The sequence below is a fragment of the Pelophylax lessonae genome (assembly GCF_965119305.1).
Source record: "Pelophylax lessonae genome assembly, chromosome: 13".
NCBI lineage: Eukaryota > Metazoa > Chordata > Amphibia > Anura > Ranidae > Pelophylax > Pelophylax lessonae.
This window is the reverse complement of record NC_138780.1, coordinates 879048-906360: the sequence shown is the minus strand read 5'-3', so window position 1 is coordinate 906360 and position 27313 is coordinate 879048. Positions and strand designations below refer to the sequence as shown.

At 49.4% G+C, this 27313-nt stretch overlaps 1 protein-coding gene across 2 annotated transcripts in view; it reads right to left on the bottom strand.

The window, feature by feature from the left end:
* The window catches only part of ASH1L (ASH1 like histone lysine methyltransferase), a 111151-nt gene that overhangs the window by 47753 nt on the left and 36085 nt on the right, over positions 1-27313 (bottom strand). For both annotated transcript variants that reach the window (XM_082275397.1, XM_082275398.1), the window contains exons 2-3: positions 20799-21095; positions 1985-5837 (exon numbers count right to left, since the gene is read on the bottom strand). In XM_082275397.1, the coding sequence (XP_082131523.1) occupies positions 1985-5837; positions 20799-21095 (4150 nt within the window). The remainder of the gene's footprint in view (positions 1-1984; positions 5838-20798; positions 21096-27313) is intronic.

The following is a 27313-nucleotide window of genomic DNA, read 5'->3' as shown; positions in this document are numbered from 1 at the left end:
CAACCACGCCAAACCCAAAAAAAGACAAGAAAGGCCCGCTCCCGCCGCCTGGCAGTTCCAACCACGCCAAACCCGAAAAAAGACAAGAAAGGCCGCTCCCACAGCCTGGCAGTTCCAACCACGCCAAACCCAAAAAAACACAAGAAAGGCCGCTCCCGCCGCCTGGCAGTTCCAACCACGCCAAACTTGAAAAAAGACAAGAAAGGCCCGCTCCCACCACCTGGCAGTCCTGTAATAACTAAGGGAAGGGGGCCACGTGGAAAAGTCACCAAGTGACCCCCCCTTCTGACTTCGTCCCGGCCTAGGACTTGCTGGATGGATGTCACAAGGGGGTGTCACCCGAATGACCATGTTCCATAGTTATGTAAGAACTGTCAGATGGCAGGAGCGGACCTTTCTTTTTTCAGGTGCGGCGGTGTGATGGATGACGGATCTACACCAGGGGGCAGCGTTACATTGTTCTTTAAATAAAGGAACTCTCAAAAACGCCTCCTGTCATTTTTTACATTTTTTTGATGAATGAGTAGGAGTACTATGCACCACATACTCATTTCACAGATAGGGGGGGGGGGGGGAAGGTGGTCGGGATCTGGGGGTCCCACTGTTAAAAGGGGGCTTCTAGATTTAAAAAAAAAAAAAACCCTACCTGCAGACCCCCACAAGCACCGCCAAGGGTTGTGTGTAACAGGCCCTTGTTCCCATCAACATGTTAACAAGGTGCTATAAGGTGGGGGGGGGGCGGGCTGCCCATAATCACCCCTCCCCCCCCCCCCCGTTGAGGGCATATTGCCTGGTATGGTTCGGGGGGAATCCTATGCAGTTTTTTTTAAGATTTTGAACTGCCAGCATTTTTGGCTTATATTCAGCTGTCATCGGTTGGTAAGGACGCAGCAGGTGGTTTCCTGGCCCCCTCCTTAACAACCAGCTACTGTGCCATAAATTACTACATTACCAAATCTTTACCGCATGGAGCATTTATAGGAGATGTTCAGTCATTCATACGTGTCAACTTATTCATACATATTCCCTCCCCCTTCCTACCTGCTGACGACGGGGCGGCCTCCTTCCTTCAGCTCATTCATACGTGTTTCCATCATTCAGATGCATCAGCTCATTCATACGTGTCCGCTCATTTATACACATCAGCTCATTCATACGCGTTCCCTCATTCATATGAGTTCCCTCATTCATAGGCATTAAATCAAGCATTGGCGTTCGGTCAAGCATACATTTTCAGAAATGCATACACATTCAGACACAGAGTCCCTCCCCCTTCTTACCTGAGGACGGGCCGGCCTCCTCCCTTCAGCTCATTCATACACGTTCAGTCAAGTATGGGGGTTCACTCATTGATACAGATTTGCTCATTCATGTGTGTTCGCTCATTCATATGTATTCCCTCATTCATACACATTTGCTCATTCATACACAGAGTCCCTCCCCCTTCTTACCTGAGGACGGGCCGGCCTCCTCCCTTCAGTTCATTCATACACGTTCAGTCAAGTATGGGGGTTCACTCATTGATACAGATTTGCTCATTCATGTGTGTTCGCTCATTCATATGTATTCCCTCATTCATACACATTTGCTCATTCATACACAGAGTCCCTCCCCCTTCTTACCTGAGGACGGGCCAGCCTCCTCCCTTCAGCTCATTCATACGCGTTCACTCATTTTTTACGCGTTCGGTCAAGTATGGGGGTTCGCTCATTGATACAGATTTGCTCATTCATGCGTGTTCGCTCATTCATATGTATTCCCTCATTCATACACAGAGTCCCTCCCCCTTCTTACCTGCTGAGGACGGGCCGGCCTCCTCCCTTCAGCTCATTCATACACGTCCGCTCATTCATACGTGTTCGGTCAAGCATGGGTGTTCACTCATTGATACAGATTTGCTCATTCATGCGTGTTCGCTCATTCATATGCGTTCCCTCACTCATACACATTTGCTCATTCATACAGAGTCCCTCCCCCTTCTTACCTGCTGAGGAAGGGGCTGCCTCCTTCCTAGCGGATCGACTGTCTGTAAAGAAGGCGGGGCCATCACTTAGCGTCTTGCCCCCGGCATTGCTGGCAGACATGGCGCCCCGGCAGCTGCCTATTGCACTTGTGAAGAGGTTGGTATGTTCGTCGCTGCTGGCGGGTTCGGAGCCGGAGGTGAAGCCACTGAGGGACAGGCTGGGCGAGCTGTTGGAACAATCGATCTGTAGAGGAGTCTGAAGTCCCACGGCCAGCAGGCCAGACTCGGGGGTCTCCCTACGCACCCACTGCTCCTCTCTGCTCAGCAGCCCCTTGGGAGGAGACAGGTGGGTGCAAGGTAAGTGACACCTGTGCTTGTCTTTGTGTTTGTACCGCTCAGTAATATTGTCCTTCCCCGACCTGTAACGTTTTAAAGATTCCAGGACCGCCCTAGAGGACCCCACCCCCGCCAAGGAGTCCATGGAGAGCTGCTGTGGGTCTGATCGGTGTTCTCTATGTTTATGGCGGTGGCGGTGCTTGTGCTCAACCATCCATCCGTAGGCCATGTCAGGCGGGACGCTGGGGTAGGTGCCCACAGGGAGGAGAGGGGTGCGGCTGGTGGTCAGGAACGCCTCTTGGCGCAGAAGCTTGTGTTTCTTCTTATGGTATTTGGCGGGGTTCAACAATAAATGGCCTGTATGCATGTAGGAAGGGGGGTGCAGCGGGGTGGTAAAAGAAGGGGAAGGCGGAGGAGGGTACAGAGTCGGGGGGTACCGTCCATAATAACTTAAGCCAATGGGGGCTGCAGTGATGGGGGAGGGGGAGTAAGGCATGCTGTATGAAGGGTAAAAGCCAGTGCTAGAGAGGGGAAAACCAAGACTGTGGACGAAGGGCATCTCTGACATTGAGTCCCGCATTTTGGGGGGTCGCCCCCTCTTCTTTTTTAGATCCGGTTTTCGGATGTAGTGCAAAGGGTCCAAGGGGAACGTTGGGTGGCTGTAGAAGCTGTTGAAATTGAGGCGGAATATGGTAGGGAGCAGATCCCTGGGGATGAAATGGTGGCTCCTATGAGAGAGGTGGATCTCACTCAAGCGCGTTATGAGCTCCTCCAGCTCGGCCAGGAAGTCCGGGTCCTGCCGGGTGCGCAGCTGCGGGTACTTCTTTTTCCGCTTCCGCTTTTGCCTCTTGAGTTTGTCGAAAGTGAGGAAGTCATGACTCCTGCGCTTGCACTTGTGCTTGTGCTTCTCTTTGAGGCTGCTGAGAACCGGCGAGGTCTGAGGCGCCAGAAGGGAAACATGTTCAAAGGAATGCCGCCGCTTCTTTTGTGCACAGAACTTCTCGGCCCGGTCTGACGTGCTGTTGTTGTCTGTCCCGATGCCGCTGTCGCTGGGGATGGTCTCATCACTGTGAGACTCGCTGATGGGGGAAGACGTGGCTTCCTTTAAGGAAGGGATTTCGTGTAAGTGGGAGGAGGGGGAGTTTGGCAGCAACGTTGGGGGTGAAGGTTGTCTACAGTCCTTGGAGGCTTTCCTCATGGCGAGGGTCTGAAGGAAGGTACCTTGTCTGGAGTGTGGGTGGGGATATGGCACAGGGCTTGGCTCCACAAAGCTGGCATCGCTGCTGATGGGACTCTGGGCACCGCTGGCTCCAGGCGAGAGGGAACTGGCTGGAGAAGGAAGAACCTCCGAACTGGATACGTTTGTTGATATGACCGGTGCTACAACATGACCCAATGTTGTGTGAGCCTCCTGCTGGCCTGTATTCTCCATGACGGAATTGTTGACCTCCGATGTTGACTTGGGCTTCCTGCCTCTCCTCTTGCCCATGTAAATAGTGCCTTTTTTGCTGACGTTGATCTGCTGACCCAACTTTGAGGTGAACGTGGCGGCAAGGGTCGACACCGTGCCTTGCAGCTTCCCTGGAGTCTTCCCTCTGGAGCTTTGCTCGGCCGTGCTGGAAAGAATCTGACTCAGCAGCTTCTTCCGTTTCATCGTCTTCATCTTATTGATCTTTCGGATGATATTTTTCACAAGTTGCCCATTATTTTTCTTCAGAGATTTCTTATCTGCCTCTGAGCAATCGGCACCGTCCTCGAGCCTGCTGTTTGGATGCTCGTCGTTCTGTCGCTTCTCGCTTTCACATTCAGTCTGCTTGCGATTATCGGTCACCAGAAAAGGCGCGACAGACAGGACAGGTGGAGTTCGCATCGGTGCTGCAGAATCCCTCCTCGGCCTCCCTCTCTTCCTGGGAAACGCCGGCCTGGGAAGGCTCGTTTTTAGAGACGACATCTCGATCTCGGGCTGGAGAATAGGGGGCCCTTGCTCTTCTTTGGATTGCGGTGAGGCTACTTTAAAAGCTGGGATTTTAAGTGCTCTTTTCGGGGGGCCATCCAGATGGGGCATATCCTTACTTTTAGGCTTCCCTCTCTTAGGTTTGTAAGCATTGGAACCATCGGCGGACATACAAACCATTCTGTAATTCCTATGGGAACTGTATAGCTTGTGTGTTTCGGTGATGGCTCCTTCATTGGAAAGGTTTGCTTTGGATAATGACTTGGAAACTTGACCATGAACTGAGGTTTTCCCGGCAGGTTTCTCCGGAGACCGATCACTTCCCACTGATGCCGGCCTTACCACACCATGCTCAGGTGATACTTTCTGGCTGGTTTTGTTGGACACCTTTGTCCACCGGGGCTTTTTGCCTTTCCGTTTCCTAAAATGTTTAGTCTGTGAGTTGGTGCTGCCATGTTGGCTGCCGTAAGGTGGCTTTTCCGAGAGGCTGCTGACCTTCACTAACTGTTTTTTCTTAAGTAAACTTGCAAAACTGACAACAGATGGGTCCGAACGGTGGCTGCCAGGCTCCACCCTCTGCGTGGGCTTTTTGTCTTGTACAGGGGGAACAGGAGTCCTTAAATTCCCACTGGGGACACTTTTGACCTCTTTGCTTGTTTTTTCGTTTGATAAGAAGTCCATAGAGTTCTGAGGGATTCTATGAGTCCTGTTAGCAGGTAAAGTGTCGGATGTAAACTTGCTTTTGTCGCTTGGCTCATTAATACATTCCGCACGCGTTGCGTCAGGAGTTAAGTGCAATGAGCTTGAGGGGGATTGGGGACAATTCACATTTGAACTCCTACAGGAGGATGTCAGAGACGTCGCTGGTGCTGGGGAAGGTAGGTTACCTTCTCCGACGGCACTGAAGGGCGACACGGCTGCCGACGCGTCAGACGCACCCCCCTTCCGGTAGTCCAATGAAGTGCAATACACAGGGCAAAGCTTTTCCTGCATCTCCGTATCAGGGACACCTTTCTCAGAGAGGGAACTTTTCTCCACTGGGATGGAAGTCCTGTTTTTAAATTTCTCTCTCTCCCCAGCGGATCCCTCTTTCCCGATACAGAACTTTTCCAAGATGGCGTCCTTGGCCTGCCGTACGTTACCCCTCTCCAAGGTATGACCGCTCATTCTTTCCTCTGAACCCCTAGATTTGGAAGCAGAGCTCAGGCGTTCCGGGGCAGGGGAGTCATCTTTCAGCGCTACCCGTTCCTCCAAGGGTGAGCTGACCGGGGCAGACAAGGCCTGCTTTTTGGCTCTGATTTTGGAAGACTTGGAAGGAGGGCATGTTGCAATGAGCTGAGCGAGTTTTTCAGTAACACTGGCGGCTGTGCCGTTCACTGGGACCCTGTCCTTTGAGTCAGGGTCTTTGTTACTGACAAGTCCAGGTGGCGAAGCTTTGCTGAGCTCCGCCGCTTCTGAGTGCAAAGGTGAAGAGTTCTTTGTTGCTGGGACCTTCTCCTCCTCGGAGCGAAGGTGTAAACGCTCGGCCTTCAGGCCATCCAGACTTGGGTTCTCCGCAGACTTCTTAGACGATCTGGAAGAGTCCTGGAAGAGAAAACAAAAAAAGTGATTTAGAAGAGCAAACCACCAATATTATCCTCCTACCAACCTATCCTCCTACATTAACCAACCTACAGGCCTGAAGCCCAGGACTAGGCCCAGCTGAATCTCACCGGCACATTCTAAACACAGCTCGATTGGAAGGTTATATCCGGGTGAAGAACATGCATACCAAAACGTAAAATATGGCGTATTGGCTACTCCCATACAAAGGATTGTTGGAATAATCATAAAAGGTGAAGAACGGGGAGAGAGCAGATCGCTCTTCCTGGAAGAAGAATCCTACGCACCCGTATTCGGCAGCCAGCTGGATTCGGCCGTACGTGACGGCGTTCGCCAGTTATTTATGTAAATAAACGTGGCACCTTGTTTTATTTTGCAGGCAGGCGGGGAGGGAGATGGTGGCTGCGGCGTTCCGCTGCTTGTTTTGTGTACGCCAAGAACAAGAGGGGGGGAAAAATAAAAAAAACCCTACGGAGGAATTCAAAGCTTGAGCAGAATTTGCATAATAGCAACCGCTGCCATGGAAAAACTGGGCAGCGTGCCAAGCGTCGTGTCCGCGCCACCCCTCTATAAAACGGATCTACGCCTTCCGTGTAATTCAATCATCGGCCGCGCTGGCTCTCCGCTTTCTCTCATTCAGATGGCCTCGGGGTAAAGCTTTCTCTCACAGCTGCTGGACCTCTCTTAGTGGATAAGGTGTAATGACTGGAGGAGGACACGGGGGCTCTGGAGACCGCGGCTGGATCATGTGCAGCAAGGGGAGCTCGGAAGACCACGGCTGGATCATGTCCCAGCAAGGGGGGCTCGGAAGACCATGGCTGGATCTTGTGCAGCAAGGGGGGTTCTTAAGACCACAGCAAAGGGGCTCTGAAGACCGTGGCTGCATCATGTGCCGCAAAGGAAGCTCTGAAAACCGCAGCAGGATCATATGCAGCAAGGGGGGCTCTGGAAACTACGGCTGGATCATGTGTAGCAAAGGGGGGGCTCTGGAGACTATGGCTGGATCATGTGCAGCAAGAAGGCTCTGGAGACCGTGGCTGGATCATGTGCAACAAGGGGAGATCTGAAGACCACAGCTGGATATTGTGCAGCAAGAAGGCTCTGGAGACTATGGCTGGATCATGTGCAGCAAAGAGGGGGTTTGGAGACTGCGACTGGTTTATGTGCAGCAAATCTGAATACTGCAGCTGGATCATGTGCAGGATTATGTGCAGCAAAGGGAGCTCTGAGGACCGTGGCTGGATCATGTGCAGCAAGGGGGCTCTAAAGACTGCAGGAAGGGGACTTTGGAGACTGCAGCTGGATCATGTGCACCAAGAGGAGATCTGAAGAGCACGGCTGGATCATGTGCAGCAAAGGGAGCTCTGGAGACTGTGGCTGGATCATGTGCAGCAAAGGGAGCTCTGGAGACTGTGGCTGGATCATGTGCAGTGAGGGGGCTCTAGAGACTGTGGCTGGATCATGTGCAGTGAGGGGGCTCTAGAGACTGTGGCTGGATCATGTGCAGTGAGGGGGCTCTAGAGACTGTGGCTGGATCATGTGCAGTGAGGGGGCTCTAGACACTGTGGCTGGATCATGTGCAGCAAGGGGGGCTCTGAAGACTGCAGTAAGGGGGCTGTAGAGACTGTGGCTGGATCATGTGCAGCAAAGGGGAAGGATGGGGCTGTACAGAGACTCATTGGGCAGACTTCTCCCATACTTGAGAAGACCCCTAATCTCCACCCTGATGTGACCTCCCAGAGATGATGGCGCCTCCTAACAATGGACCACATCGCCCCAAATTACACATCTGAGGCCCGGAATTTGTGATGCTTTTTCCCTGTTAGTGAGGGGGGGGGAGGGGTGAGGGGGAACTGTAGAGGTAGGAGGAGCTTAGATGAGAGCTCCACCTATAATGGTCATCTGTAATAGACTACCATGCAGATAGAAGGATGCGTGAAGTCGGTTTGGTTTGGGGAGAAGCCGGTAATATACAAAGGAAACAAATACCGCCTAGCAACCAATCAGAAATGATATGACTGCGAAATGTGGAATCTCATTGGTTGCTATGTGATCTCACCGCCCTAACCTATACAGCCTAATGGCGGATCTGTCATTATATTGCACCAATCCCCCTCAGGTGGGAGGGACCACTAACATGTAAATTGACTGAAAGCAGGCGCTCAGTGTGGACCCTACCACACGTTCTATGGGTGTCATTCAGAGGCGTGGTGTCTGGGCCCGCCTTCTTTATGAATGAAACATAAGAAGGAATGATCTGATTGGTTTGTGGGGGCAGAAATAGACCGGCTCAGTCATGGAGTGCTGGGAGGAGCCAAGGAGGTTCTTCCAAAAGTAGCCGGTGACCCCACGGAGCAGCCGGCGACCACAAAGAGGAGCCGGCCACCACACAGAGGACCCGGCCACCCCACAGAGGAGCCGGCCACCACACAGAGGAGCCGGCCACCACACAGAGGAGCCGGCGACCACACAGAGGAGCCGGCGACCCCACAGAGGAGCCGGCAAACCCCACAGAGGAGCCGGCAAACCCCACAGAGGAGCCGGAGACCACACAGAGGAGCCGGCCACCACACAGAAGAGCCGGCCACCACACAGAGGAGCCGGCCACCACACAGAGGAGCCGGCCACCACACAGAGGAGCCGGCCACCACACAGAGGAGCCGGCGACCACACAGAGGAGCCGGCGACCCCACAGAGGAGCCGGCAAACCCCACAGAGGAGCCGGCAAACCCCACAGAGGAGCCGGAGACCACACAGAGGAGCCGGCCACCACACAGAGGAGCCGGCCACCACACAGAGGAGCCGGCCACCACACAGAGGAGCCGGCGACCCCACAGAGGAGCCGGCGACCACACAGAGGAGCCGGCGACCACACAGAGGAGCCGGAGACCACACAGAGGAGCCGGAGACCACACAGAGGAGCCGGCGACCACACAGAGGAGCCGGCGACCCCACAGAGGAGCCGGCAAACCCCACAGAGGAGCCGGCGACCCCACAGAAGAGCCGGCGACCACACAGAGGAGCCGGAGACCACACAGAGGAGCCGGCGACCCCACAGAAGAGCCGGCGACCCCACAGAAGAGCCGGCGACCCCACAGAAGAGCCGGCGACCACACAGAGGAGCCGGAGACCACACAGAGGAGCCGGAGACCACACAGAGGAGCCGGAGACCCCACAGAGGAGCCGGCCACCACACAGAGGAGCCGGCCACCACACAGAGGAGCCGGAGACCACACAGAGGAGCCGGTGACCCCACAGAGGAGCCGGCCACCCCACAGAGGAGCCGGAGACCACACAGAGGAGCCGGAGACCACACAGAGGAGCCGGAGACCACACAGAGGAGCCGGCCACCACACAGAGGAGCCGGCCACCACACAGAGGAGCCGGCCACCACACAGAGGAGCCGGCGACCCCACAGAGGAGCCGGCGACCACACAGAAGAGCCGGCGACCACACAGAGGAGCCGGAGACCACACAGAGGAGCCGGAGACCACACAGAGGAGCCGGCCACCCCACAGAGGAGCCGGAGACCACACAGAGGAGCCGGAGACCACACAGAGGAGCCGGAGACCACACAGAGGAGCCGGCGACCACACAGAGGAGCCGGAGACCACACAGAGGAGCCGGAGACCACACAGAGGAGCCGGCCACCCCACAGAGGAGCCGGAGACCACACAGAGGAGCCGGAGACCACACAGAGGAGCCGGAGACCACACAGAGGAGCCGGCGACCACACAGAGGAGCCGGAGACCACACAGAGGAGCCGGAGACCACACAGAGGAGCCGGCGACCCCACAGAAGATCCGGCGACCCCACAGAGGAGCCGGCGACCCCACAGAGGATCTGGCAACACCACCAAGGAGCCGGCGACCCCACAGAGGATCCGGTGACCACACAGAGGAGCCGGCGACCCCACAGAGGAGCCGGCGACCCCACAGAGGAGCCGGCGACACCGATTGTACACGGATCAGACATGCATTGTACATACATTGTACATGGATCCTACACAGATTGTACACGGATCAGACATGCATTGTACACAGATCAGACATGCATTGCACATTGATCCTAAACAGATTGTACACGGATCAAACATGCATTGTACACGGATCAGACATGCATTGGACATTGATCCTACACAGATTGTACACGGATCAGACATGCATTGTACATTGATCCTACACAGATTGTACACGGATCAGACATGCATTGTACACGGATCAGACATGCATTGTACATGGATCAGACATGCATTGTACACGGATCAGACATGCATTGTACATTGATCCTACACAGATTGTACACGGATCAGACATGCATTGTACACGGATCAGACATGCATTGTACATGGATCAGACATGCATTGTACACGGATCAGACATGCATTGTACATTGATCCTACACAGATTGTACACGGATCAGACACATAGTAATGTCTTATCACGGATTGGAACATACAGAGGAACACACGTGTCCAATGTACAGTAGAAGAGGGGAAATACAATGATCATGGTGGTGTTCTCCTCAGCCATTCATCTGATTGGTTGTTTCCTCCTCCAGTAATGTGGAGTCTCATAAACAGCTGCCTGAATCGCCTGAACTAGGTCAGCTGTTGCCATGGAAACCACCTAAAGTTGCAACGAGATACAAACTAATGCTAACATTTCCTCACGGCAACTAAAAATATCATGGCGTCCAGAGGTCACCGAGACCGCCAGATCCATGTCCGCCTGACAGATGACCCATTATTATCTCCACTCCATAGGACCAACCAGAGACCCATAACCAATCATCAACCCTATCCAACCACATGTGACCCCAATCTGTACTATTCCCACCCCATATCCTCCTCCAACACCAACCAGAGACCCATAACCAATCATCAACCCTATCCAACCACATGTGACCCCCAATCTGTACTATTCCCACCCCATATCCTCCTCCAACACCAACCAGAGACCCATAACCAATCATCAACCCTATCCAACCACATGTGACCCCAATCTGTACTATCCCCACCCCATATCCTCCTCCAATACCAGGACCAACCAGAGATCCATAACCAATCATCAATCCTATCCAACCACATGTGACCCCAATCTGTACTATCCCCACCCTATATACTCCTCCAATACCAGGACCAACCAGAGACCCATAACCAATCATCAACCCTATCCAACCACATGTGACCCCCCAATCTGTACTATCCCCACCCCATATCCTCCTCCAACACCAACCAGAGACCCTAACCAATCATCAACCCTATCCAACCACATGTGACCCCAATCTGTACTATCCCCACCCCATATACTCCTCCAATACCAGGACCAACCGGAGACCCATAACCAATCATCAATCCTATCCAACCACATGTGACCCCCAATCTGTACTATGCCCACCCCATATACTCCTCCAATACCAGGACCAACCAGAGACCCATAACCAATCATCAACCCAATCCAACCACATGTGACCCCCAATCTGTACTATCCCCACCCCATATCCTCCTCCAACACCAACCAGAGACCCTAACCAATCATCAACCCTATCCAACCACATGTGACCCCAATCTGTACTATCCCCACCCCATATACTCCTCCAATACCAGGACCAACCAGAGACCCATAACCAATCATCAACCCTATCCAACCACATGTGACCCCCAATCTGTACTATCCCCACCCCATATCCTCCTCCAATACCAGGACCAACCAGAGATCCATAACCAATCATCAACCCAATCCAACCACATGTGACCCCCAATCTGTACTATCCCCACCCCATATCCTCCTCCAACACCAACCAGAGATCCATAACCAATCATCAACCCTATCCAACCTCATGTGACCCCCCAATCTGTACTATCCCCACCCCATATCCTCCTCCAACACCAACACCAACCAGAGACCCATAACCAATCATCAACCCTTTCCAACCACATGTGACCCCCAATCTGCACTATCCCCACCCCATATCCTCCTCCAACACTGGGACCAGGGACCCATAACCAATCATCAACCCTATCCAACCACATGTGACCCCCAATCTGTACTATCCCCACCCCATATCCTCCTCCAACACCAACCAGAGATCCATAACCAATCATCAACCCTATGCAACCACATGTGACCCCCCAATCTGTACTATCCCCACCCCATATCCTCCTCCAACACCAACACCAACCAGAGATCCATAACCAATCATCAACCCTTTCCAACCACATGTGACCCCCAATCTGCACTATCCCCACCCCATATCCTTCTCCAACACTGGGACCAGAGACCCATAACCAATCATCAACCCTATGCAACCACATGTGACCCCCCAATCTGTACTATCCCCACCCCATATACTCCTCCAACACCAACACCAACCAGAGACCCATAACCAATCATCAACCCTATGCAACCACATGTGACCCCCCAATCTGTACTATCCCCACCCCATATCCTCCTCCAACACTGGGACCAACCAGAGATCCATAACCAATCATCATTCCTATCCAACCACATGTGACCCCCCAATCTGTACTATCCCCACCCCATATCCTCCTCCAACACCAACACCAACCAGAGATCCATAACCAATCATCAACCCTTTCCAACCACATGTGACCCCCAATCTGCACTATCCCCACCCCATATCCTCCTCCAACACTGGGACCAGGGACCCATAACCAATCATCAACCCTATCCAACCACATGTGACCCCCAATCTGTACTATCCCCACCCCATATCCTCCTCCAACACCAACCAGAGATCCATAACCAATCATCAACCCCATGCAACCACATGTGACCCCCCAATCTGTACTATCCCCACCCCATATCCTCCTCCAACACCAACACCAACCAGAGATCCATAACCAATCATCAACCCTTTCCAACCACATGTGACCCCCAATCTGCACTATCCCCACCCCATATCCTTCTCCAACACTGGGACCAGAGACCCATAACCAATCATCAACCCTATGCAACCACATGTGACCCCCAATCTGTACTATCCCCACCCCATATCCTCCTCCAACACCAACACCAACCAGAGACCCATAACCAATCATCAACCCTATGCAACCACATGTGACCCCCCAATCTGTACTATCCCCACCCCATATACTCCTCCAACACCAACACCAACCAGAGACCCATAACCAATCATCAACCCTATGCAACCACATGTGACCCCCCAATCTGTACTATCCCCACCCCATATCCTCCTCCAACACTGGGACCAACCAGAGATCCATAACCAATCATCATTCCTATCCAACCACATGTGACCCCCCAATCTGTACTATCCCCACCCCATATCCTCCTCCAACACCAACCAGAGACCCATAACCAATCATCAATCCTATCCAACCACATGTGACCCCCAATCTGTACTATCCCCACCCCATATCCTCCTCCAACACTGGGACCAACCAGAGATCCATAACCAATCATCAACCCTATCCAACCAGCTAGGGGACATCCCCCTATTTACATCCGTTGACTCCTAGCTAGGAGGACATCCCCCTATATAAAACTCCTCTCATTCCCAGCTAAGGAACATCCCCCTATATAACTCCTCAGAGTCCTAGCTATAAGGACATCCCCCTATATAACTCCTCAGAGTCCTAGCTATAAGGACATCCCCCTATATAACTCCTCAGAGTCCTAGCTATAAGGAGATCCCCCTATATAACTCCTCAGAGTCCTAGCTATGAGGACATCCCCCTATATAGCTTCTCACACTGACAGCTATGGGGACATCCCTCTATATAACTCCTCCGCCTCCTAGCTATAAGGAGATCCCCCTATATAACTCCTCCCAATCCCAGATAGGGGAGATCCTCCTATATAACTCCTCCGCCTCCTAGCTATGAGGACATCCCCCTATATAACTCCTCCCACTCCCAGATAGGGGAGATCCTCCTATATAACTCCTCCGCCTCCTAGCTATGAGGACATCCCCCTATATAAAACTCCTCCCAATCCCAGATAGGGGAGATCCTCCTATATAACTCCTCCGCCTCCTAGCTATGAGGACATCCCCCTATATAAAAGTCCTCTCATTCCCAGCTAAGGAACATCCCCCTATATAACGCCTCCCACTCCCAGATAGGGGACATCCTCCTATATAACTCCTCCGCCTCCTAGCTATAAGGACATCCCCCTATATAACTCCTCCCACCAGGCCTCGACAAAACCTGGGCGCCAGGTCGCGTTTGCGACTAGAATTAGCGACCTGGCGCCTGGGGGGCCCTGCAGAAGGTGTCCTGTCATTTTTGCACGGACTTCCGCGCACGGAGTGCACGGACTTCCGGGCCGTCCGAAAATTGAGGCCCCGGCTTTTCGGCCTACTTGAGATGAGAAGCTTCCAATGGGGAACTGGCGCCCTCTTGTGGTGGACGGGAGTAATGACTGTTGTAATTACTGTTTCCACTGTTTGTTCACAATGCATTACCATCTCCCTGTCCAGTTAGTTACCTTTGACAGGGAGTGTGGTTATTTATTATTAATTTCATTTATTTTTTAAATGTAAAATCTAAATAATATTTCTTTCTTTTTTTTAATTAAAAAAAATATATATTTTTTTCCAATTATTATTATTAAAAAAAAATAAAATATATATATAATCTTTTTTTTTTTCCTCATCACCATGCCACAGCCGAAGGCCCCTTTCACACGGGCTGTCTGATCAGGTCCGCCTGTCAGTTTTTCAGGCAGACTTGATCGGACCCTTCATTCTCCTCTATGGAGCAGTAATCTGCCGCCATCTGATCCTGTCCGCCAAAAGCAGACGGATGGTGGTTCTATTTTCTATCCATCCCGTGGATCGGATCAGATGGCATCGGATGGAAAGAGACAGACAGTCTGTTTTCATCCAATTGCGCTATAGAGGAGAGTGGGGTTCTAGTCGTATTTATGTGTAAATTTAGTATCCGTTTTATTAAATAAAGCTTGGTTGTAAGTTTAAAAAAAAAAAAAAAAACTGGCTCCTAACTTTTTTAGCTGGCTCCTAGATTTCAGGAAAAATTGTCAAGCCCTGCCTCCCACTCCCAGATAGGGGAGATCCTCCTATATAACTCCTCCGCCTCCTAGCTATAAGGAGATCCCCCTATATAATTGCTCCCACTGCCAGCTATAGGGACATCCCCCTATATAACTCCTACTCCCAGCTAGGGGAGATCCCCCTATATAAATTCTCCGCCTCCTAGCTATAAGGAAATCCCCCTATATAAATTCTCCGCCTCCTAGCTATAAGGAAATCCCCCTATATAAATCCTCCGCCTCCTAGCTATAAGGAAATCCCCCTATATAAATCCTCCGCCTCCTTGCTAGAAGGACATCCCACTATATAAATCCTCCGCCTCCTTGCTAGAAGGACATCCCACTATATAACTCCTCCAAATGCCAGCTATAAGGACAATCCCCTATACAACTCTTCCGTCTCCTAGCTAGAAGGACATCCCATATTTAGCTGCTCCCACTGCCAGCTACATTGGACATCCCCCTTTATAACCCCACCCACACCCGGCTAGCTTCAGTTTTGATGATACAGAACAGAGAGGGAGTGACCTGTATACTGGACTACAGGAAACCAATTCTACTGGTAAGTCACAAATCCCAGTTTCTTAGTCGTGCTGTACATCTTTAGTCTTAGACAACTGGGGCATCCAAAAGCCGTCCAACTAAGGGGTGGGCAACACAGCAACCAAAGGCTAACAGGCTCACGTTACAAACGGGTCTAAAGAACTCCGCTGCCTGGAGCTCCTTACATCCTAAACTGGCATCAGAGGAGACCCGATCATCCACCGGGGAGAACTCCGAGAACGTGTGAATGGTGGCAACCTTACCAATCTGAGATAGAGATAGCGGATCCTGAAAAGCCCAACGCAAAGCGTGTCAATGGAAGAAGGAACCCAATCCACCTGGTCCACCATGCATGGGTTTTTTTTTTCTCCAGTTTTGGACCCTCCCACTAGAGAGGCTCATCATTTCTATGTGTACCGGGGAGGGTTGGACCCTCCCACTAGAGAGGCTCATCATTTCTATGTGTACCAGGGAGGGTTGGACCCTCCCACTAGAGAGGCTCATCATTTCTATGTGTACCGGGGAGGGTTGGACCCTCCCACTAGAGAGGCTCATCATTTCTATGTGTACCGGGGAGGGTTGGACCCTCCCACTAGAGAGGCTCATCATTTCTATGTGTACCGGGGAAGGGGTGGACCCTCCCACTAGAGAGGCTCATCATTTCTATGTGTACCGGGAAGGGTTGGACCCTCCCACTAGAGAGGCTCATCATTTCTATGTGTACCGGGGAAGGGTTGGACCCGGTACACCAATATAACTCACAGATTATTACTAGAACCCGATATAACCCACAGATTATTACTAGAACCCGATATAACTCACAGATTATTACTAGATCCCGATATATCTCACAGATTATTACTAGATCCCGATATATCTCACAGATTATTACTAGAACCCGATATAACTCACAGATTATTACTAGAACCCGATATAACTCACAGATTATTACTAGAACCCGATATTAATCACAGATTATTACTAGAACCCGATATAACTCACAGATTATTACTAGAACCCAATATATATCTCACAGATTATTACTAGAACCCGATATTACTCACAGATTATTACTAGATCCCGATATATCTCACGGATTATTACTAGAACCCGATATAACTCACAGATTATTACTAGAACCCGATATTACTCACAGATTATTACTAGATCCCAATATAACTCACAGATTATTACTAGAACCCGATATAACTCACAGATTATTACTAGAACCCGATATAACTCAGATTATTACTAGAACCCGATATATCTCACAGATTATTACTAGAACCCGATATAACTCACAGATTATTACTAGAACCCGATATTACTCACAGATTATTACTAGAACCCGATATAACTCACAGATTATTACTAGAACCCGATATTACTCACAGATTATTACTAGAACCCGATATAACTCACAGATTATTACTAGAACCCGATATAACTCACAGATTATTACTAGAACCCGATATAACTCACAGATTATTACTAGAACCCGATATTACTCACAGATTATTACTAGAACCCGATATAACTCAGATTATTACTAGAACCCGATATATCTCACAGATTATTACTAGAACCCGATATAACTCACAGATTATTACTAGAACCCGATATAACTCACAGATTATTACTAGAACCCGATATTAATCACAGATTATTACTAGAACCCGATATAACTCACAGATTATTACTAGAACCCAATATATATCTCACAGATTATTACTAGAACCCGATATTACTTACAGATTATTACTAGATCCCGATATATCTCACGGATTATTACTAGAACCCGATATTACTCACAGATTATTACTAGAACCCGATATAACTCACAGATTATTACTAGAACCCGATATATCTCACGGATTATTACTAGAACCCGATATTACTCACAGATTATTACTAGAACCCGATATAACTCACAGATTATTACTAGAACCCGATATAACTCACAGATTATTACTAGAACCCGATATTACTCACAGATTATTACTAGAACCCGATATAACTCACAGATTATTACTAGAACCCGATATATATCTCACGGATTATTACTAGAACCCGATATTACTCACAGATTATTACTAGAACCCGATATAACTCACAGATTATTACTAGAACCCGATATAACTCACAGATTATTACTAGAACCCGATATAACTCAGATTATTACTAGAACCCGATATATCTCACAGATTATTACTAGAACCCGATATAACTCACAGATTATTACTAGAACCCGATATTACTCACAGATTATTACTAGAACCCGATATAACTCACAGATTATTACTAGAACCCGATATTACTCACAGATTATTACTAGAACCCGATATAACTCACAGATTATTACTAGAACCCGATATAACTCACAGATTATTACTAGAACCCGATATAACTCACAGATTATTACTAGAACCCGATATTACTCACAGATTATTACTAGAACCCGATATAACTCACAGATTATTACTAGAACCCGATATATCTCACAGATTATTACTAGAACCCGATATAACTCACAGATTATTACTAGAACCCGATATATCTCACAGATTATTACTAGAACCCGATATAACTCACAGATTATTACTAGAACCCGATATTACTCACAGATTATTACTAGAACCCGATATAACTCACAGATTATTACTAGAACCCGATATTACTCACAGATTATTACTAGATCCCGATATATCTCACAGATTATTACTAGATCCCAATATAACTCACAGATTATTACTAGAACCCGATATAACTCACAGATTATTACTACAACCCGATATAACTCACAGATTATTACTAGAACCCGATATAACTCACAGATTATTACTAGAACCCGATATAACTCACAGATTATTACTAGAACCCGATATTACTCACAGATTATTACTAGAACCCGATATAACTCACAGATTATTACTAGAACCCGATATATCTCACAGATTATTACTAGAACCCGATATTACTCACAGATTATTACTAGAACCCGATATAACTCACAGATTATTACTAGATCCCGATATTACTCACAGATTATTACCAGAACCCGATATAACTCACAGATTATTACTAGATCCCAATATAACTCACAGATTATTACTAGATCCCGATATTACTAACAGATTATTACTACAACCCGATATAACTCACAGATTATTACTAGAACCCAATATAACTCACAGATTATTACTAGAACCCGATATATCTCACAGATTATTACTAGAACCCGATACTACTCACAGATTATTACTAGAACCCGATATATCTCACAGATTATTACTAGAACCCGATATTACTCACAGATTATTACTAGAACCCGATATTACTCACAGATTATTACTAGAACCCGATATAACTCACAGATTATTACTAGAACCCGATATATCTCACAGATTATTACTAGAACCCGATATTACTCACAGATTATTACTAGAACCCGATATAACTCACAGATTATTACTAGAACCCGATATAACACACAGATTATTACCAGATCCCGATATAACTCACAGATTATTACTAGAACCCGATATAACTCACAGATTATTACTAGAACCCGATATAACTCACAGATTATTACTAGAACCCGATATAACCCACAGATTATTACTAGAACCCGATATAACTCACAGATTATTACTAGAACCCGATATAACTCACAGATTATTACTAGAACCCGATATAACCCACAGATTATTACTAGAACCCGATATAACTCACAGATTATTACTAGAACCCGATATAACCCACAGATTATTACTAGAACCCGATATAACCCACAGATTATTACTAGAACCCGATATAACTCACAGATTACTAGAACTCGATATAACTCACAGATTATTACTAGAACCCAATATAACTCACAGATTATTACTAGAACCCGATATAACGTACAGATTATTACTAGAACCCGATATAACCCACAGATTATTACTAGAACCCGATATAACCCACAGATTATTACTAGAACCCTGAAATAACTCACAGATTACTAGAACCCGATATTACTAACAGATTATTACTACAACCCGATATAACTCACAGATTATTACTAGATCCCGATATTACTCACAGATTATTACCAGAACCCGATATAACTCACGGATTATTACTAGATCCCAATATTACTCACAGATTATTACTAGAACCCGATATATCTCACAGATTATTACTAGAACCCGATATAACGTACAGATTATTACTAGAAACCCGATATATCTCACAGATTATTACTAGAACCCGATATATCTCACAGATTATTACTAGAACCCGATATAACTCACAGATTATTACTAGAACCCGATATAACTCACAGATTATTACTAGATCCCGATATTACTCACAGATTATTACTAGAACCCGATATAACTCACAGATTATTACTAGAACCCGATATAACTCACAGATTATTACTAGAACCCGATATTACTCACAGATTATTACTAGAACCCGATATAACGCACAGATTATTACTAGAACCCGATATATCTCACAGATTATTACTAGAACCCGATATTACTCACAGATTATTACTAGAACCCGATATTACTCACAGATTATTACTAGAACCCGATATTACTCACAGATTATTACTAGAACCCGATATATCTCACAGATCATTACTAGAACCCGATATTACTCACAGATTATTACTAGAACCCGATATTACTCACAGATTATTACTAGAACCCGATATTACTCACAGATTATTACTAGAACCCGATATAACGCACAGATTATTACTAGAACCCGATATATCTCACAGATTATTACTAGAACCCGATATTACTCACAGATTATTACTAGAACCCGATATTACTCACAGATTATTACTAGAACCCGATATTACTCACAGATTATTACTAGAACCCGATATAACGCACAGATTATTACTAGAACCCGATATATCTCACAGATTATTACTAGAACCCGATATTACTCACAGATTATTACTAGAACCCGATACTACTCACAGATTATTACTAGAACCCGATATATCTCACAGATTATTACTAGAACCCGATATATCTCACAGATTATTACTAGATCCCGATATAACCCACAGATTATTACTAGAACCCGATATAACTCACGGATTATTACTAGAACCCGATATATCTCACAGATTATTACTAGAACCCGATATATCTCACAGATTATTACTAGAACCCGATATATCTCACAGATTATTACTAGAACCCGATATATCTCACAGATTATTACTAGAACCCGATATAACTCAGAGGTTCTAGTAATAAACTCTCAGTTATATTTGGTTCCTGTTCAGGTGCCCCCTCCCCCCCAGGTGGGCCCCCCAGGTGAAGAGAAGTCGGGGGCTCTTACCCACCTCCTCACCGCTCTCCTCGGTCATCTTGCGGCTCCTCCTGGTCTGTTTGATGCTGGTCCTTATTGCCGGCCGGCACACATAGTTCTCCAGGTTCTTCGGGGGTTTCTTAGTCCGTTTGGCCTGCAGCTGAAGGTTGTCCTCGGGCTGGGTGGGGGTGGGGGAGAAGTGCTGTGGGTCCTGGTTGGGGCGGCTCTCCAGGCTTTGATCCTTGCTGTCTGCAGTGGGGGGGTTCAGTGGCCCTTCAGGATCAGATCCCACTCCTAACATAGCCGCCCTCCTATGGTCCATTCCAGACATCTGCAGGACATGAGAAGGGGGGGGGAGGAGTCAGGGTTATCAATACTCCAACCAATCACAGCGCCTGCATAATAATGGGGGTACAGAAGGGGGGGGGGTCTATCTGTACATATATACACACACACTCATATATAATCAGGAGTACAAGAAATTCAAGATGGTGGCTCAATGACTCCCCAACCCCAATATATGACCAAAAGTCTGAGACCATGACCAGCACACATAAACTTGTTCAAACCCCCGAAATTCGAACCCTTCACCACATAGAGAGATACAAAGTAACATTGTTTATAAACATTGATCAGACGGGAGATAAAAATGGGTCGCGGTCCATTCAGCGCTATGGGAACCCTTCTAATAGGAGAGACTCAAGTCGTTCCTACACTACTTTGACCGAAGTCGGAGCGACTTGCATTGACTGCCATTATGTGAAGTCCATGAAAGTCCCGCCGAAGTCGGATCGCCATAGTGTGAACCGTACCGTAAAATCCATTTCTCTGATGTTCATTGACGGACACAGCTCCTGATCTACATAACCATTGGGTTATACTGCCCCCTACAGGAGTAGGATACTAGTCAGGAAAAAAAGTCTGGCTATGCCTATGGGCGGTCCCAGGGGGTATACTCCTCCTCTCTGCTATAGGCACTCAGTTTAGTTACAGGCAGTGTCAGAAGAATTATAACTCCACAGAGAGGTGGGTGCTGTGTCCATCAATGAACATCAGAGAAATGGAATTTACGGGAAGTCAAGAATCCCATTTTCTCTTTCGTCCATTGACAGACACAGCTCCTGATCTTCATAACCAATGGGACGTCCCAAAGCAGTGTTAAACATGAGGGGTGGGAACAACAAAAAGAAATTCCCAAGGCCAACTATAGCCAACCAGGTAAAGAGGAGCTCAACCAAGACAACTGGAGTCCACCAGAAAAAAAACAATCCACCCTCACAGAGGACCAGGTCCTCTAAACAGCAGCTTGCAAAACCTTGCGGCCAAAGGAAGCATCTGCAGATGCCAACACATCCACTTTATACAACTTTGTTGAAGTGTGCACCGACAACCAGGTGGCCGCCTTGAAACCTGCGTCACTGAGGCCTGATGATGGAAGGCCCAGGAGGCACTGAGCGCCCGGGTAGAGTGTGCCTCAACAGGGAATGGAGGAACCTGACCCCTGGTGATGGAAGGCCCAGGAGGCACTGAGTGTCCGGGTAGAGTGCGCCTCAACAGGGAAAGGAGGAACCTGACCCCTGATGATGGAAGGCCCAGGAGGCACGGAGTGCCCGGGTAGAGTGCGCCTCAACAGGGAATGGAGGAACCTGACCCCTGATGATGGAAGGCCCAGGAGGCACGGAGCGCCCGGGTAGAGTGTGCCTCAACAGGGAATGGAGGAACCTGACCCCTGATGATGGAAGGCCCAGGAGGCACTAAGAGCCCGAGTAGAGTGCGCCTCAACAGGGAATGGAGGAACCTGACCCCTGATGATGGAAGGCCCAGGAGGCACTGAGCACCCAGGTAGAGTGCGCCTCAACAGGGAATGGAGGAACCTGACCCCTGATGATGGAAGGCCCAGGAGGCACTGAGCGCCCGGGTAGAGTGTGCCTCAACAGGGAATGGAGGAACCTGACCCCTGATGATGGAAGGCCCAGGAGGCACTGAGCGCCCGGATAGAGTGTGCCTCAACAGGGAATGGAGGAACCTGACCCCTGATGATGGAAGGCCCAGGAGGCACTGAGTGTCCGGGTAGAGTGCGCCTCAACAGGGAAAGGAGGAACCTGACCCCTGATGATGGAAGGCCCAGGAGGCACGGAGCGCCCGGGTAGAGTGCGCCTCAACAGGGAATGGAGGAACCTGACCCCTGATGATGGAAGGCCCAGGAGGCATGGAGCGCCCGGGTAGAGTGCGCCTCAACAGGGAATGGAGGAACCTGACCCCTGATGATGGAAGGCCCAGGAGGCACGGAGCGCCCGGGTAGAGTGCGCCTCAACAGGGAATGGAGGAACCTGACCCCTGATGATGGAAGGCCCAGGAGTCACTGAGCGCCCGGGTAGAGTGCGCCTCAACAGGGAATGGAGGAACCTGACCCCTGATGATGGAAGGCCCAGGAGGCACTGAGCGCCCGGGTAGAGTGCGCCTCAACAGGGAATGGAGGAACCTGACCCCTGATGATGGAAGGCCCAGGAGGCACTGAGCGCCCGGGTAGAGTGTGCCTCAACAGGGAATGGAGGAACCTGACCCCTGATGATGGAAGGCCCAGGAGGCACTGAGCGTCCGGGTAGAGTGTGCCTCAACAGGGAATGGAGGAACCTGACCCCTGATGATGGAAGGCCTGAATCACCGTCTGTCTGATCCATCTGGAGGAAGCGGACAGCCCTTTCCGAGGCCCATCCATGAGCACAAATAGTGAGACTGATTTCCTAAAAAGCACCGTAGCTGCCAGGTACCCCCCAATTGCCCAGACCACATCCAAGGCATGCAAGGCAATTTCCTTAGGATGTTTTGGGCTGGGACACAGGGAAGGCAACACAATGCCTTCATTGAAATGAAAATCAGAGACAACCTTTGGAAGGAACGACGGACGAGGCGAAGAACCACCAGTAAGGTGAACGACAGGATAAAGCTGCCAGTTCTGACACCCTGCTCGCAGAGGGGACAGCCACCAAAAAGGCCACCTTCTGGGACAGCGTAAGCAGGGGAATCTTCTGAAGATTCTCAAAAGGAGGTTCTGGAGGACTGAGAGCACCAAGCTGAAGTCCCAAGACGGCAACAGAGATTGCACAGGAGAAGTCAAGTGCCTAACTCCCTGAAGAAAAGTACGCACCAAGGAGTATGTGACAAAGGGCCGTTGAAAGAAGACCGCTAAGGCCGACAACGGACCCTTGATGGCACTCAAAGCCAGTTTCTGCTCAAACCCCCTTTGAAGAAAGGTCAAAATCCAAGCCACTGAAAAAAGAGCGAGGAAGAGACTCATACAATGCAATGTAAGTCTTTCACGTACAATGGTAGATCTTCCTAGAAGTAGATTTCCTAGCTTTTATCAGCGTTGGAATCACCAATTCAGATAAACCTCTATCCTTTAGCACCTGGGGTGCAACAGCCAAGCCGTCAAAGCCAGCGACTGTAAAGCAGGATGGAAGATTGGTCCTTGGGACAGCTGTTCCTCCCTGAGAGGAAACTTCCAAGGAACGTCAGCGATCAGTCGCACCAGATCGGTGTACCAAGCCCAGTGAGGTCAGTCCAGGGCCACTAAGAGGACCGGAATCCCTTCTGCCTCGATCCTGCATAGAAGTCTTGGCAGAAGCTTGAGAGGAGGGAAGGAGTAAATCAGCCGATACTGACCCCACGGGGCCACCAGCGCATCTGTGGCATCCGCCAGAGGATTCCGTGACCAAGCCACAAACCTCTCTGTACCTTTCTGTTTAGCCGGGATGACAACAGATCCACCTCGGCATGCCCCACTGGAGACACAACTGATAAAACATCTCCAGATGAAGGGACCACTCTCCTTGGGTCCAACGCCTGCCAACTGAGGTAATCCGCCTACCAGTTTTCCACTCCAGGAATGTGTACAGCGGAGAGGGCTGGAACAAACCCCGCTGCCCAACTTAGATGGCCAGCTACCTCCAGAACAGACAGGACACTTCTTTTGCCCCCCTAGTGATTGACATAAGCCACGGCCGTGGCATTGTCCGACTGAATGCGCACTGGACATCCCTAAAGACGATCTGTCAAATGTTCCAGACACAGTCTGATCGCTTGGAGTACCAAGACATTGATTGGTAGTCTGGACTCTTTCAGTGTATAGACCCCCTCAGCAGAAATTTTGCGGAGGACGCCTCCCCAGCTAGACAGGCTGGCATCCATGGTGACTACTGTCCACTACAATGGGAGGAACGATTTGCCCAACCGAAGTGCCGAAGAACGAAACTACCATATCAGGGACTCTTTCATTCCCAATGTTAACTGGATCGGATTTTCCAGAGACTGCGGATTCTTGCCCCATTTGGCCAGAATCTCCCTTGCAGACCTCGTATGGAACTGTGCAAATGGAACAGGTAAAGGTAGTCACCATCAGGCCCAGCAACGGCATACATGTCCGGAGGAATTACCATCTGCTGGAGAGCAGGAGACAAATTAAACCCTGAAGTTTCTGGAGATTGTCCAGAGGAAGGAAAACTCTGGCTAAGGCCGAGTCCAGAGTCAGACCCAGATAGTCCAGCTTTGTGAATGGAACCAGAGCAGACTTCTGAAAATTCAGAATCCAGCCAAACACCCTCAAGATCGTATGGTGATTTCCATGCTTTCCACCAGAGCAGTAGGAGACTCCGCTCGCAGAAGGAGGTTGTCCAAGTAGCCCAATACAACGATCCTCCATTGGCATAACATTGCTAGCACTGGAGCAAACACTTTTGTGAAGATCCGAGGAGCAGAAGCGAGACCAAAGGGTAACGCCACAAACTCATAATGCTCCTCTCCCACGGCAAAGCGGAGGAAGTGGTGGAGACCAACACGTATTGGAATGGGAGGGTAAGCGTTCTTGAGGTCGATGGAGACAAGAAAAATCCCCCTGATGTAGGGAATCCACCACCGAACGAACTCCATTCTGAACTTCTGCACCCGCACAAAGCAGTTCAGAGCCTTGAGGTCCAGAAATGGACGCACCTTGCCTTCCTTCCTAGGGACTGTAAACAGGTTTAAGTAAAACCCCTGGAAACTTTCCAAAATCAGAACCATCACCCTAAAGTAAAAGGTCTTGCACCACCCCAAAAAGAGCCTGTAAGCGGACCGGGGACAGTCACACGTTGGAAGGAAGAACCTTACACTAGGGTAAGAATGACCTCGTGGACCCACCTGACTTGTACCAGGGGAGTCCACAAGTCCTGGAAACCAGGGAAGGCGTCCCCCCACCTCCGATACGGGTGAGGGCGCACCTTCATGCTGAAAAGGCTTTGTCCACGAGTCTGTAGAAGCCCGCTCTTCACTTGCCAGACCAAGTTCGCTTGGATCCTCCAGAGAAGGCCCCGAAGGGCTCCAATCTCTTGTCAGTCGACCCTGAGGGACGAAAAAAACTTCTTATGAGCCGAGAAGGAGGGCCCACGTCTATGACAAGGGGCCTTGCCCTTAGTGGCCTGCGGGAGAAAAGGTACTCTTCCCCCCTGCGAGACCTTTAATGATGTCATCCAGGCGATCTCCTTGAAAGGGAAGATCATTCAAGGCCTTTTTAGAAGTCTAATCTGCAGACCAGCATTTGAGCAAAAGAAACGCCGAAGGACCACTGCTGAAAGAGTGCCAAGCCATCAGGGGAGCCACATCCAAAGAGACATCGCAGATAAACTGCAGCCCCTGGACCAGTTGGTCCACCAGCTCAGCAAAGGCAGGGGGGAGCTACTCCGCCTCCAGGTCACGGCATAAAAGCCTAGCCCATTTGGTCAGAGTCTGACACCAGGGCAATGGTGAACACCGGCCTCAGTGCCGAACCAGCCAGAGTGTACATATTGTGGGCCACTGCCTCCGCCTTCCTGTCAGTCGGGTCCTTAAAGGCCGGAGACTCTTCAACCAGAATCAGGGTTGCCTTGTTTTATCTGGAAACCAGAGGGTCCACCACTGGTGGAACAGTCCACTTCTTAAGAAGGGACTCCTCATAGGGATATCCCCTAGCAAAATCTCTTAGGGAACCCAAGGGGACGCTTTGGTCGTCCCCATTCTTTAGTGACAATTCTGTAAAAATAGGAAGGGAAAGGAAACGCCTTTGCCGCTCTGGATGGCTTGTGAATGCCAAAGGGAACCTGCGCCCCTGTTGCAGCCGCAGCTGCGTCCTTCATCTTTAAGGCGTCACGCACAGCTACAATCAGTAATCATCCATACTATCTGAGTCACCAGGGGGAAGGATAAAACACTGCTAAGGGACAACTCCCTCCGCTCTGGCAGCCCACCCGGTTACCAGCCACAGAGCACCAATCAATCCTTAGTAGAGAGGGAAAGGACCCCACCAGACTCATCACCGCCAGGAACCGCAGCTACCAGGAGAATCTGCACTGCATGCACAATGATCAGCACTGGGGATGAGGAGTGAGGAACTTCCCAAATTGCCACCCAGAGGGCTCTACTGTCATCGCCATCGCTACTTTCAATAGCAAAAGCAACAAAAAATGGTGGCCGGACTACACAAACATGGCCGCTGTGCATTAAGCACACCGGCTAAAAAAAAAAAAAAACGTCAGC